This window comes from Diospyros lotus, chromosome 7 (assembly GCF_014633365.1).
Source record: "Diospyros lotus cultivar Yz01 chromosome 7, ASM1463336v1, whole genome shotgun sequence".
Taxonomy (NCBI): Eukaryota; Viridiplantae; Streptophyta; class Magnoliopsida; order Ericales; family Ebenaceae; genus Diospyros; species Diospyros lotus.
In genome coordinates this window covers 33145700-33159472 of record NC_068344.1, presented here as the reverse complement: position 1 = coordinate 33159472, position 13773 = coordinate 33145700, and the positions used below count along the sequence as shown (strand labels likewise).

Sequence of the window (13773 nt, the reverse complement as noted above, 5' to 3'; positions counted from 1 at the left end):
TATATTTATCTTGATATCATTTTGATCATAGCAGAGGGATGACACTTTGGTTTGTTTAAAAGTACTTGCCTTTTTCTTTGTAGCTTTTCTGTGTTTTCCTTTTTGATCTATATGGAATCAGATCAAAAATTGATATCATATAGCTAACATTTTTCTGGATTCCTTGTTAGGAGTAATTATTTTCCCTAGTCTTTAGACTCCTCCTCTTGTTTAATTTAGGAAACAAGAGGAGTCGTCATGGTCATCCAGATCCTCTAAGTCATGGTCAGGTCCAGATCAATTTATATTTAGACTATATGACCTCATGGATCTAGATCTAGTCCACATCTATTTCTTTTCTTTTCTTTTCTTTTCTTTTTTCCAAACTTACCAGCATTTTTCTCCCTCTATATCTCTGTCTTAGAAAATAAAAAGAAAAAAATTTAAAAATAGAAAAAAAATTTAGAAAATAAAAAAGAACTTTCAAGAAATAAAAAAATAGAAAATAAATATATATATATATATATATTATATATCAATGGGGCCAACAATGGTCACGGTTGAAACTCATGCGTGTGATCAATCAATGAGTTTTAACCAATGAAAGAGAGATGGACTAATTCGTCAATAATAAATCATCAGTGAAACTTCTTCTCCAATAAATTTCTTAATTTTCAAAGTGATTTGGCAAAATTCAAAATGATCCATTGATGTAGAGATCTAGAGCAATTGATTGATCACTATAAAATTTTAAATTCCAAATCAAATTAAAATTTCGAAGCAAATCAGAATAAGGATTAAATCTGAACCTAAATTTGATAATAAGACAGAATAAGGAGAAGTACAGTGGGATGAGTGTCGACTATGTCACGGTGTTGGCTTCCTGGCATCACAGTGGGGGTTCATCCACTGCTGCTCACTCACTCACAATAATGGAAGAATCTAGCAGATGCTTTGAGGTAGGTTCTTCTGGTATTTCTCATGCTAACAAATTTCCTGTTTATTTGAAGAATTATTAGATGCCAGTGTGTGTGTGTCTGTGTGTTAATATCATTTGGATTATATTAGAGGCCATGTCTGGAAATTCTTTCAAACTAGGGATATCGATTTATTATCAGCTAACTCTGTGATTTATAGAATCGATCCGTACTTCTTCGCAAAGACTAGAAAATTGTAAACCTGGGATGTGGAATCATGTGACAACCCAAGCCAAATTTATCGATTTGCAAGTCATTGACTTGTCAGAAATTTATTTCACGAGTCCATTACCAAAATTGGATTGGGGAAGCCAACTTTAAGCCCCCACTACATGTGCCATTTTTATAAATGTCAAAGGTTCAACGTTGTGGTCAAAGGTTCAACGTTGCTAAAATTTTTATAAATGTCACCCACTTTTAGGTAGCACGCGCGAAACACCAATGAGGTGTTATTTTACATTTTCGAACCCTTTGAATGCAACTGTTTTCTGTTTTGGACACGAAAATACTTAGGAGGTGTTATTTTTTTAACAAAAAAAATATCATTTTTTCGTTTTTATTTCATTTCAAAAATATTTTCCATTTTCATTTTCCCACCTCATCATGCAAAACTTTTCAGAATTTACGTAATTTTTAATTTAATCATGTCGGGTGAACAGGGGAAGCGAGGAAAGACTTGTGACTTGTGAGGAGCTGATAAGGACGGAAATATGTCGTACGTAATTTCCACGAAAAGAGGTTAATTTGTGTTGGGCGTGTTGAACAATTTCCACTCAACTTTACAGCCACTTGAGAAACTTTTTGGGTTTTCACATGGAAATTAATTTTGAAGGCCAGAAATTTTCAAACACGTCCAATGCAATGCATGTGGATGTGGGCTCTCCTCTTTTATCAGTCTTAATTGGTTGCGTGTTAATCGTATTCATCGCTGATGTGATGATTGGGATTTTGTTTTGATTTTGCCTATAAATACATTGGGCCGGGTCTCTTCTGTTGATCGTCGTTAAGATGGATTCTTCTTGCAACCGTGTCAGTGTTTTCTTGCTGTATCTGATCTGCTTCTTTCATATGATGATGATGATGCTCACTTTCACTACTTGTTCGGATGCTGCTATGGTTGCTGCCCAAATGGAAGTGGAGGAGGTGGAGATGAAGATGAGGAGGTGCAGTGCAGAGCAGAGCGCTGCGTTGCTTGAATTCAAGTCATACTTCAACTTCAGCCAGTCAGCTCCCTCATATTGCCTCCTTAATTCGCAATCACCTATGGGATCTTGGAAGGAGGGAACTGACTGCTGCTCCTTGTGGGATGGGATCACTTGTGATAACGAGACCGGTCAAGTGGTTGGCATCGACCTTAGTTGTGGTTGGCTCCAAGGGAACATCCCTCCCAACACCACCGTCTTCCACCATTTTCCTCATCTCCAGGAGCTCTACCTCGATTTCAACGACTTCGGCGGCTCTCGCATTCCCTCCTCTTTCGGTCACCTTTCTAGATTGACTCATCTCAAACTTCAACATTCTGGATTTTCAGGAGAAATTCCAATGGAACTCTCTTACTTGACACAGCTAATGCATCTTAATCTTGCTAGTAATGATGGTTTGAGGTTCAAGAAAACTGGATTTCAGTTGCTTGTTCAAAACCTAACTAAAATAAGAGAACTCCATCTCAGTTCAATAAACATATCTTCAACCGTTCCCATTTCCTTGCTCAATCTCACTTCTTCAAACACTCTCGTACTCCACGGGTGTGAATTGCATGGACAACTCCCTGACGGAGTGTTCAACCTACCATATTTGGAAGTATTTGATGTAGGATTTAACAGTCTTCTCACCGGTAACTTTCCAAAGTTCATAAACTGGAGCAATTCTCTCAAAGGGTTGCAACTTGAATTCACAAGTTTTGTGGGGCAACTGCCTGACTCAATTGGGAATCTCGGATCACTAGAGTGGTTAAATGCTGCCCAATGCAACATCTATGGAGCAATTCCTTTGTCGCTCGGTAATCTGACTTCAGTCATGGGAATATATCTTTCAAACAACAGTTTATCAGGTAATGTTTCATTCATTTGCTTAGTGAATGATTGAATTCTCTTACTTCAATGCAAATCTAACAAAATCTGACTGGAATTATCATTTCACAGGTCCTCTTCCTTCACAATTAACTGGACTACCTAATCTACAATTATTAGTCTTGAATCATAACTGTATCACCGGTACAATTTCACCTGGATTATTTGTTTTGTCGGCTTTGAATGCCTTGTAGCTAAGTTACAATATGTTTATTGTTGTTAAAATCACAAGTCAACTTGAACGAGTTTACAAATCATGAATCATAAAAAAGTTAACTCATTTGTAGAATCGGGTTTTTTACAGAATCGGACCTGATTTACAAGTTAACCAGTCTACGTTTACTGGTTCAAGTTTACGAGTATAGCGATCCAAGCTTACGAGTTTTTCATATATATGTATATATGTATATATATATATATTTTTTTATTTGTGATGTTATCTACATGTACAAATAGGTGTAGATTCAAAAAATTAATCTTAAATATGTCACAATCAGATTATGGTAAGTCTAATTTTATATTAAGATTGATGATTAGCAAGAAACAAATATATCTCTTTGATATTGGTAACTTAATTAGTATAATAATATAATATAGAAGTTTAAAAATATTTGTTATTTTTATGACTTAATATTTTTTTTATATTTAACAATATTTGTTGATGATGATGGTAATATTTGTTGTTTGAAATTTTGATTATCTATAGATGAATTGATGATAAATGATAGATTTAATATTTAAAAAAATTATATTATTTAGTATTTTTAAAATAGGTATATATATTTTACTTATGAGTTAATTAATCTAATGACATAATGTTTTATTTGCTTAGTAAATGATTGAATTCTCTTACTTCAATGCAAATCTAACAAAATCTGACTGGGAATTATTATTTCACGGGTGCTCTTCCCTCACAATTAACTGAACTACCCAATTTGCAATTTTTAGCCTTGGATCATAACTGTATCACTGGTACAATTTCACTTGGGTTATTTGCTTTGCCAACTTTGAATGCCTAGCAGCTAAGTTATAATATGTGTTGTTAAAATCGCGAGTCAATTTATACAAGTTTATGAGTTATGAGATATAAAATAAGTCAACTCGCTTATAGGATCAGATTTTTATAAAATCAAACCCGATTCACAAGTTTATCAATCCGATTTTACCATATATATATATATATTTGTGTGTGTGTACATTTTCATTTATAATGTTGTTATTTACATATATAAATTAATACAGATTCAAATAATTAATCTTAAATATGTTCAAATCATATGTGAGTTTAATTTTATATTAAGATTAATGGCAAGAAATAAATATACCTCTTTGGTATTAGTAACTTAATTAGTGTAATGGCCTAATGTAGAAGTTTAAATATATTTGTTGTTTTTATGATTTAGTATTTTTATTTATATTTAACAATATTTGTTAATGATAATGGTAATATTTATTGTTTGAAATTTTGATTATGGATGGATAAATGATGAATTGATGATAAATGATGAATTTAATATTTAAAAATTTTATATTATTTAGTATTTTTAAAATTAATAAATAAAATAATTTAAAAATAAGTACATCTATTTTATTTATAACTTAATTAGTGTAATAAGATAATAATTCATTCCTTTGCTTAGTGAATGATTGAATTCTCTTACTTCAATGCAAATCTAACAAAATTTAATTGGGAATTATCATTTCACAGGTCCTCTTCCTTCACGATTTGCAGGACTACCCAAATTGAAATTTTTAGTCTTGGATCATAACTATATCACCGGTACAATTTCACCTGGATTATTTGCTTTGCCATCTTTATATATCTTACAGTTAAGTTACAATATATTCACCGGACGCGTAAATGAGATACATTCCAATTCACTGGGGCTTATTAATCTGCAGTCCAACAAGCTAACTGGTACACTTGGGAGTTCAATGTTCAAAGTCGAATTCCTTACCCATCTGATTATCTCATCAAATAACTTTAGTGGTGACATAAACATGCCCTGCAGTCAAAACTTCCTCAAGGTTCTTGGTGTGTCAAATAATGGCTTCAGTGGTGTGATTCCAAAATGTGTGGGAAACCTCAATGAATTAGTTGTTCTTGATTTGGGAAGCAATAACTTTTCCGGGATTGTCCCTGACACATTTGTGAGACATAATCACTTGGAAACTATCAAACTTAATGGCAATGGATTCCAAGGACCAGTGCCGAAATCTTTAGTCAATTGCAGAGTCCTAGAAGTGCTAGATCTCGGAAGAAACAACTTCTCTGAAAAGTACCCACATTGGTTGGAAAATTTGACAAATTTGCGAGTTCTTAACTTGAGAGCCAACAGATTCCATGGACCCATTTCAATCCCAAAGACTAAACATCCCTTCCCCAGCTTGCGAGTTATGGACTCGTCAGAAAATTGCTTCACTGGTCCACTACCAACAACATATTTTAGAAATTGAATGGGAATTATCATTTCACATGTCATCTTCCTTCACGATTAACTGGACTACCCAAATTATAAAGATTAGACTTGGATCATAACTATATCACCGGTACAATTTCACCTGGGTTATTTATTTTGCCGGCTTTGTCTTCCTTGCAACTAAATTATAATATATTCATTGTTATTAAAATTTGAGTTATAATATATTCATTGTTGTAGGATCAAATTTTTATAGAATCGAACTAGAATCACGAGTTTACAGGTCTGAATTTATAAGTTTACCGATTCAAGTTTAGGAGTTTACCATATATATATGTGTGTACATTTTTATTTGTAATGTTGTTATCTACAGGTACAAATAGGTGCAAATTCAAATAATTAATCTTAAATATGTCACAATTAGATTATGGATGGGTCTAATTTTATATTAAAATTGATAATTAGCAAGAAACAAATATATCTTTTTGATATTAATAACTTAATTAGTGTAATGACATAATATACAAATTTAACAATATTTATTGTTTTTATGACTTAGTATTTGTATTTATATTTAACAATATTTGTTGATGATGATGGTAATATGTGTTGTTTGAAATTTGGATTATGGATTGATAAATGAAGAATTGATGATAAATGATGGATTTAATATTTAGAAATTTTATATTATTTAATATTTTAAAATAAAAATATATTTTTTATTTATGACTTAATTAGTGTAATGACATAATGTTTCATTAATTTGCTTTGCTTAGTTCTATTACTTCAATGCAAATCTAACAAAATCTGATTGGAAATTATCATTTTACAGGTCCTCTTCTTTCACGATTAATCGAACTACCCAATTTGCAAATATTATTCTTGGATCATAACTATATCACCGGTACAATTCCATCTGGGTTATTTGCTTTACCAGCTTTGAATGCCTTACAACTAAGTTACAATATGTTCATTGTTGTTAAAATCGTAAGTTAACTCGTACGAGTTTATGAATCATGAGATATAAAACGAGTCAATTCACTTGTAAGATCGGGTTTTTATAGAATCGAACCTGATTCACGAGTTTACCAGTTCGAATTTACGAGTTTATTGGTCCGAGTTTAGGAGTTTACATGTAAGAATAGGTGCAGATTCAAATAATTAATCTTAAATATGTCACAATTAGATTATGGATGAGTCTAATTTTATATTAAGATTGATGATTAATAAGAAACAAATAAATCTTTTTTATATTGATAACTTAATTAGTGTAATGACATGATATAGAAATTTAACAATATTTGTTATTTTTATGACTTAGCATTTGTATTTATATTTAACAATATCTGTTGATGATGATGATAATGTTTGTTGTTTGAAATTTTGATTATGGATGGATGAATGAAGAATTGATGATAAATGATATATTTAATATTTAGAAATTTTATATTATTTAATATTTTAAAATAAATATATATTTTTTATTTATGACTTAATTAGTGTAATGGCATAATGTTTCATTAATTTGCTTTGCTTAGTTATATTACTTCAATGCAAATATAACAAAATCTAATTAGCAATTATCATTTCAGAGGTCATCTTCCTTCACAATTAATCAGACTACCCAATTTGCAAACATTAGTCTTGGATCATAATTATATCATCAGTACAATTCCATCTGGGTTATTTGTTTTACCAGCTTTGAATGCCTTACAACTAAGTTACAATATGTTCATTGTCGTTAAAATCGTAAGTTAACTCGTACGAGTTTATGAGTCATGAAATATAAAACGAGTCAATTCACTTGTGAGATCGGGTTTTTATAGAATCGAACCCGATTCACGAGTTTACCAATTCGAATTTATGAGTTTATTGGTCCGAGTTTAGGAGTTTACCATATATATGTATATTTTTATTTGTGATGTTATTATCTACATGTACAAATAGGTGCAGATTCAAATAATTAATCTCAAATATGTCACAATTAGATTATGATGGGTCTAATTTTATATTAAGATTGATGATTAGCAAGAAACAAATATATCTTTTTTATATTGATAACTTAATTAGTGTAATGACATAATATAGAAATTTAACAATATTTATTATTTTTATGACCTAGTATTTGTATTTATATTTAACAATATATGTTGATGATGATGATAATGTTTGTTGTTTGAAATTTTGATTATGGATGGATGAATGAAGAATTGATGATAAATGATATATTTAATATTTAAAAATTTTATATTATTTAATATTTTAAAATAAATATATATTTTTTATTTATGACTTAATTAATGTAATGGCATAATGTTTAATTAATTTGCTTTGCTTAGTTCTATTACTTCAATGCAAATATAACAAAATCTAATTGGGAATTATCATTTCAGAGGTCCCCTTCCTTCACGATTAATCAGACTATCCAATTTGCAAACATTAGTCTTGGATCATAACTATGTCATCGGTAGAATCCTATCTGGGTTATTTCCTTTGACGACTGTGAATGCATAATAACAAAGTTACAATATGTTCATTGTTATTAAAATCGTAAGTCAACTCGTACGAGTTTATGAGTCATGAAATATAAAATGAGTCAACTCACTTGTAAGATCAGGTTTTTATAGAATCAGACTCAATTCACAAGTTTACCAATCCAAGTTTATGAATTTATTGGTCTGAGTTTAGGGGTTTATCATATATATATGTGTATATTTTTATTTGTGATGTTGTTATTTACATGTATAAATAGATGCAGATTCAAATAATTATTTTAAATATATCACAATTAAATTATGGATGGGTCTAATTTATATATATATATTATAACAAAACAGCTGTCAAATTTTTTTTCTCCCATTTTCACTTTTTATTTCAATATTTTATTATATTTTATTTATTTTTTTGCTTACTCGAAATGAAATTTTTATAGATCATTAATTAAATCTAGATTTGCGAAAAACATGTAATTCTTGGAACCCTGTAAATGGTTTTATTCATGATTGAATAATGTTTGGAGAATGTATAAGCATGTTGGTATATGAAGAGGCAAAATCTAATCTATATTATTAATTTTTAAATATTAACATAAAATTTTAAATAAAATAAATTACAAAAAAAATTAGACTTTTTTAAATTTGGAGAAATCTTGAGATATTAAGTAATACCGCCAAATACCGACTGCCAAGTACATTTTTTTAAAAAATAAATTTAATTTTTTATTTTATTTCTCATAATTTACCTCTCATTCTCTCTCAATAAAGCCACCACTCAAAACTCTAAAACCCTTAATTAGTTTCAAAATCATGCAAAAAAAAATACAAATCTTATATATGTTTATGTTACTACTTAATTTTAAAAAATAATTAGTTTATAGGTTATGTTAAATTAGTTATTTAGGCAAAATTGAATTATTTTAAACAAATCGTTTAAGTTATTTTGACAAAATTAATATTTTGTATAGGCTATTTATATTTATCATATGTTGTCATATTTCTTTTGAAAATTTTATTATGTTTTATATTTTTTATTATTTATGTTACTAATTTATTATATGTTGTCATATTATTTATTATTTTATATAATCTATTTATATTTATCATATATTAAATTAATTATTAGTTTATGAAAAATATGTAGTTCTTGAAACGTCTAGATGGAATTTATGGTTGTAAGGTTGTTAATTTTAAATAAATTTAATACATATGAACTTTCATGCATCGCATGAGAGATGAACTACTTTTATATTAAGATTGATGATTAGCAAGAAACAAATATATCTTTTTGATATTGATAACTTAATTAGTGTAATGACATAATATAAAAATTTAATAATATTTTTTATTTTTATTTAACAATATTTGTTGATGATGATGGTAATGTTTGTCGTTTGAAATTTTAATTATGAATGGATGAATGAAGAATTAATAATAAATTATGAATTTAATATTTAGAAATTTTATATTATTTAATATTTTAAAATAAATATATATTTTTTATTTATGACTTAATTAGTATTATCGTATAATGTTTCATTCATTTGCTTAGTGAATGATTTAATTCTCTGGCTTCAATGCAAATCTAACAAAATCCGATTGGGATTTATCATTTCACATGTCCTCTTTTCTCACAATTAACCGGACTACCCAATTATTTGCAAACATTAGCCTTGGATCATAACTATATCACCGGTACAATTCTATCTGGGTTATTTACTTTGCCAATTTTGAATGCCTTGCATGTAAGTTACAATATGTTCATTGTTGTTAAAATCGTGAGTTAATTCGTATAAGTTGACGAGTCATGAGATATAAAACGAGTCAACTCACTTGTAGAATTAGATTTTTATAGAATCAGACCTAATTCACGAGTTTATCAGTCCAAATTTACCGATTCGAGTTTATGAGTTTATCATATATATATATATATATATATGTATGTGTATATTTTCATTTGTGATGTTATTTACATATACAAATAGGTATAGATTTAAAAAATTAATCTTAAATATGTCACAATTAGATCATCAGTTAGTCTAATTTTATATTAAGATTTTTTTTTTTTGTAAGTAAGAATTATATTAAAAAAAAGGCCAAACCTACAAATTAAACGCAGGCAAAACATACCCCGCACCAAACAACCAAAAGGAAATCACACCCTCAATAAAGGAGGAAAACCCTAATGAACAAGGATAGAAGATCTAAACGCACAAAGGACTAAAATAGACTAGAGTGGAATGTATAATATGATAAATCATGAATTTAATATTTAGAAATTTTATATTTTTTAGTATTTTAAAATAAATATATATATTTTATTTATGACTCAATTAGTGTAATGACATAATGTTTCATTCATTTGCTTAGTGAATGATTGAATTTTCTTACTTCAATGAAAATCTAACAAAATCTGATCGGGAGTTATCATTTCACAGGTCCTCTTCCTTCACGATTAATCGGACTATCCAATTTACAATATTTATCCTTAGATCATAACTGTATCACCGGTACAATTCCACCTTGGTTATTTGCTTTGCCAACTTTGTCTTCCTTGCAGCTAAATCACAATATGCTCACGGGACACGTAAATGAGATAAATTCCAGTTCACTGAAATTCATAAATCTGGAGCACAACACGCTAACTGGTACACTTGGGAGTTCAACGTTCAAACTCGAAGTGCTTACCCATCTGATTATCTCATCAAATAACTTTAGTGGTGACTTAAACTTCGACATGCTCTGCAGTCAAAATGCCCTCAGGGCTCTTGATGTGTCAAATAATAACTTCAGTGGTGTGATTCCAAAATGTGTGGGAAACCTCAATGAATTAGTTGTTCTTGATTTGGGAAGCAATAACTTTTCCGGGATTGTCCCTGACACATTTGTGAGACATAATCACTTGGAAACTATCAAACTTAATGGCAATGGATTCCAAGGACCAGTGCCGAAATCTTTAGTCAATTGCACATACCTAAGCGTGCTAGATCTCGGAAGAAACAATTTCTCTGATAAGTACCCACACTGGTTGGAAAATTTGACAAATTTGCGAGTTCTTACCTTGAGAGCCAACAGATTCCATGGACCCATTTCAATCTCCAAGACTAAATATCCCTTCCCCAGCTTGCGAGTTATGGATTTGTCAGAAAATTGTTTCACTGGTCCACTACCAACAACATATTTTAGAAATTTTACTGCTATGATGAACATCAGCGAAGCCAACTATACACTCGAATACATTGGCCAAAATACTTCTGATTATTATCTTGATTCCTTGACCATGGTGATCAAAGGTTCAGTGCTTGAAATGGAGAGAGTGTTGACCATTTTCATAGCCATTGATCTATCGAGAAACAAATTTGAAGGAGAAATTCCAGAGATAATTGGAAAGCTAACTTCAGTTCGAGGGTTGAACTTATCTCACAACAGCCTTACAGGGCGCATACCGAAGTCTCTTGGAAAATTGACAAAGATTGAATGGTTAGACCTCTCTTCCAATAAGCTTGTCGGGGAGATCCCGAAACAGCTAACAGCCTTAAATTCTCTTGGAGTTCTAAACCTTTCGCATAATCAACTAGCTGGACGAATACCTCAAGGACCACAATTTGATACATTCTCAAACGATTCTTATGTTGGAAACTTGGGCTTATGTGGACGACCGATGTCGAAGTCATGCAGCAATCCTGATGCACCCCAGCCAGCAAAAGAAAAGGATTCACAATCTTCAGATGGTTTCGACTGGGGAGTCATACTGTCAGGTTACGGGTGTGGATTGGTACTGGGTCTCGTTATAGGATATTTAATGTTCTCTACAGGAAAACCCAGAGGGGTTATGAGGATGATTGAAGGTGCAGAAAACAAATGCAGGGAGTGGCAGAAGAAGAAATCTCAGGGTCAGGGCCGCAAATGCAGGAGAAATTATGGAAGGTAAAAGATTTTCTTGGTCAGTACTATGAAACTTCAGTCTTAATATCAACACGAATGTGGAAATGTTACAGGGAAAGGATTTCATTTACCTTACTAATTTAGTTGCTAGTGTTGCAATGAACTTCAACGTGCAGAATTTTACATCAAGACCTGAGATTATACATCTACTCTACTTCTGATGTTAAAGTTACTTTGGTTTTGCAAGTTTTGTTTAACTTTGAGTTGAACACTGACTTAGTTGTTAATATTTGATTAACTATAATTTGAATCTTTATATTAAGAGATGTATATTTTCTTTAAAACAGCTAACGATTTGGTTTTTCACTCACTTTAAAAAGATTTTAACATCTTTGTGTTGTACATGATGACAGACATTGATTGAGATGAAAGCAAACTGAGTGGATTAATGGAGCTTGTGGATGCAACAGTGGCTTCATTTTCTGAAGATGAAATCAAGGGCATGAGAATTGTTTTATCATTTTTATGTTGAATATAATCACAAAATCAAAATATTATAACACCAAATCTTGAACCTTTGATTAATTTTTCTTCCTTTTTTTTTCCGTTTCAAGGAGTTTAGATTGGTGCTTAACAATATATATTTATGTCAGTATGTTGTTTTATATTTGTTTTCCTTTTTACAACTTTTTCTTGGTAGTGTGAACTGTATGAAACAATGGGTTGTTAATATGTAATTTCTTTTATAAGTTTTGTCAAAGGCATGCATGAGTCTTTTCATCATGAAGAATAGCTTCATTAGAATCACTTCAATTTTTCAGAATTTACGTAATCTTCAAAGTATAGCAAAAAATACTGGAAGAAGAGATGCCGTTGGCGTTGGGTGAAGAACATAAAAAAACAATACTTTATGTAACAGTAACAGTAGTAGTGCTTTCTTCTTCTATCTCATCTGCTTCTTTCACATCACTTGTTGGGATGCTGCTATTGCTGCTGCTGCCCACAGCAGAGCTGCATGTGCTTTGTTTCACCTTCAACCCGTCGGTTAATTTCCTACTCATCTCCTCAGTTTTTAAAAAAAAATCCCAATGGAACTTTCTTACCTGACACAGTTACTTCATCTCCAACTCTTATAATGATGGTTTGAGATTCAAGAAAAACGGATTTGAATTGCTTGTTACATATTTCCTTCCTCGAAATCAATTCTTTAACATCCCTAGATCTTGAAGGGTGTGAATTGCATGGACAAATCCCTAATAGAATATTCCAACTGCCACCTATGCTTTAACAATACTCTCATTGGTAACTTTCCCAGATTTATGAACTCCAACAGTTCACATCAGCCAATTACTTGATTCAATTGGAAATCTCAGATCCCTTTCATATAACGCTATGATGAATATCAGCAAAGCCAACTATAAACTCCAATACTTTGGCATCGGTGATAATTATTATCTTAATTCCTTGATCATGGCTAGGGGCAGATCTTGAATTTTTTACTTGGGGGCTTCAAAAAAAAATTTCCATCGTAAACTTCATCAATAGGAGAAAAAAACAAAAATGAGAGTTTATTGAACTTTACATACATATTTAAAATAATTCATTAACTTAAAAAAGAAAGTTCAAAATAACAAAAAATATCAAAAAAATGAAATACAAATACCTTAAAAAACTACTTAAGACGCAATATATGATTCTCCAAAAAATTAAACTTGTCAATAAGAACCTTTGTATCAATACCAAGAGCAATCTCCTTCTCAATATAGATAATTATCGTGTTTGCTAGAAATTTATTCTCCATTTTATTGCAAAGTAATATTTTAATGAGTTTCATCCTTAAAAAAGCTCATTATGTTGTTGCTATAGAAATTGAAAGAGTCAACACTAAACGAATCAATCTATCAATCAAGAAATAATTATATGACTTCTTCATTTCAACCAACATCCG

The 13773-nt window shown here is 30.5% G+C and overlaps 1 protein-coding gene across 1 annotated transcript; it reads left to right on the top strand.

Annotated features, from left to right (window-relative positions):
• Window positions 1-1964: 1964 nt before the first annotated feature.
• Window positions 1965-12724, top strand: LOC127805688 (receptor-like protein Cf-9 homolog). The gene is made up of 5 exons (XM_052342443.1): window positions 1965-3006; window positions 3098-3169; window positions 4734-5341; window positions 10501-11867; window positions 12239-12724. The coding sequence occupies exons 1-5, from the start codon at window positions 1965-1967 to the stop codon at window positions 12243-12245; spliced, it is 3096 nt and encodes a 1031-aa protein (XP_052198403.1). The 3' UTR covers window positions 12246-12724.
• Window positions 12725-13773: the final 1049 nt, after the last annotated feature.

Excerpts from the sequence above, each read along its gene's own strand:
- LOC127805688 (XM_052342443.1), top strand. The coding sequence starts at position 1,965 with ATGGATTCTTCTTGCAACCGTGTCAGTGTTTTCTTGCTGTATCTGATC. Across the intron at positions 3,170-4,733 it reads GAATCATAACTGTATCACCG|GTCCTCTTCCTTCACGATTT; the intron begins GTACAATTTCAC and ends ATCATTTCACAG. Across the intron at positions 5,342-10,500 it reads AAAATTTGACAAATTTGCGA|CTAAATCACAATATGCTCAC; the intron begins GTTCTTAACTTG and ends TCTTCCTTGCAG.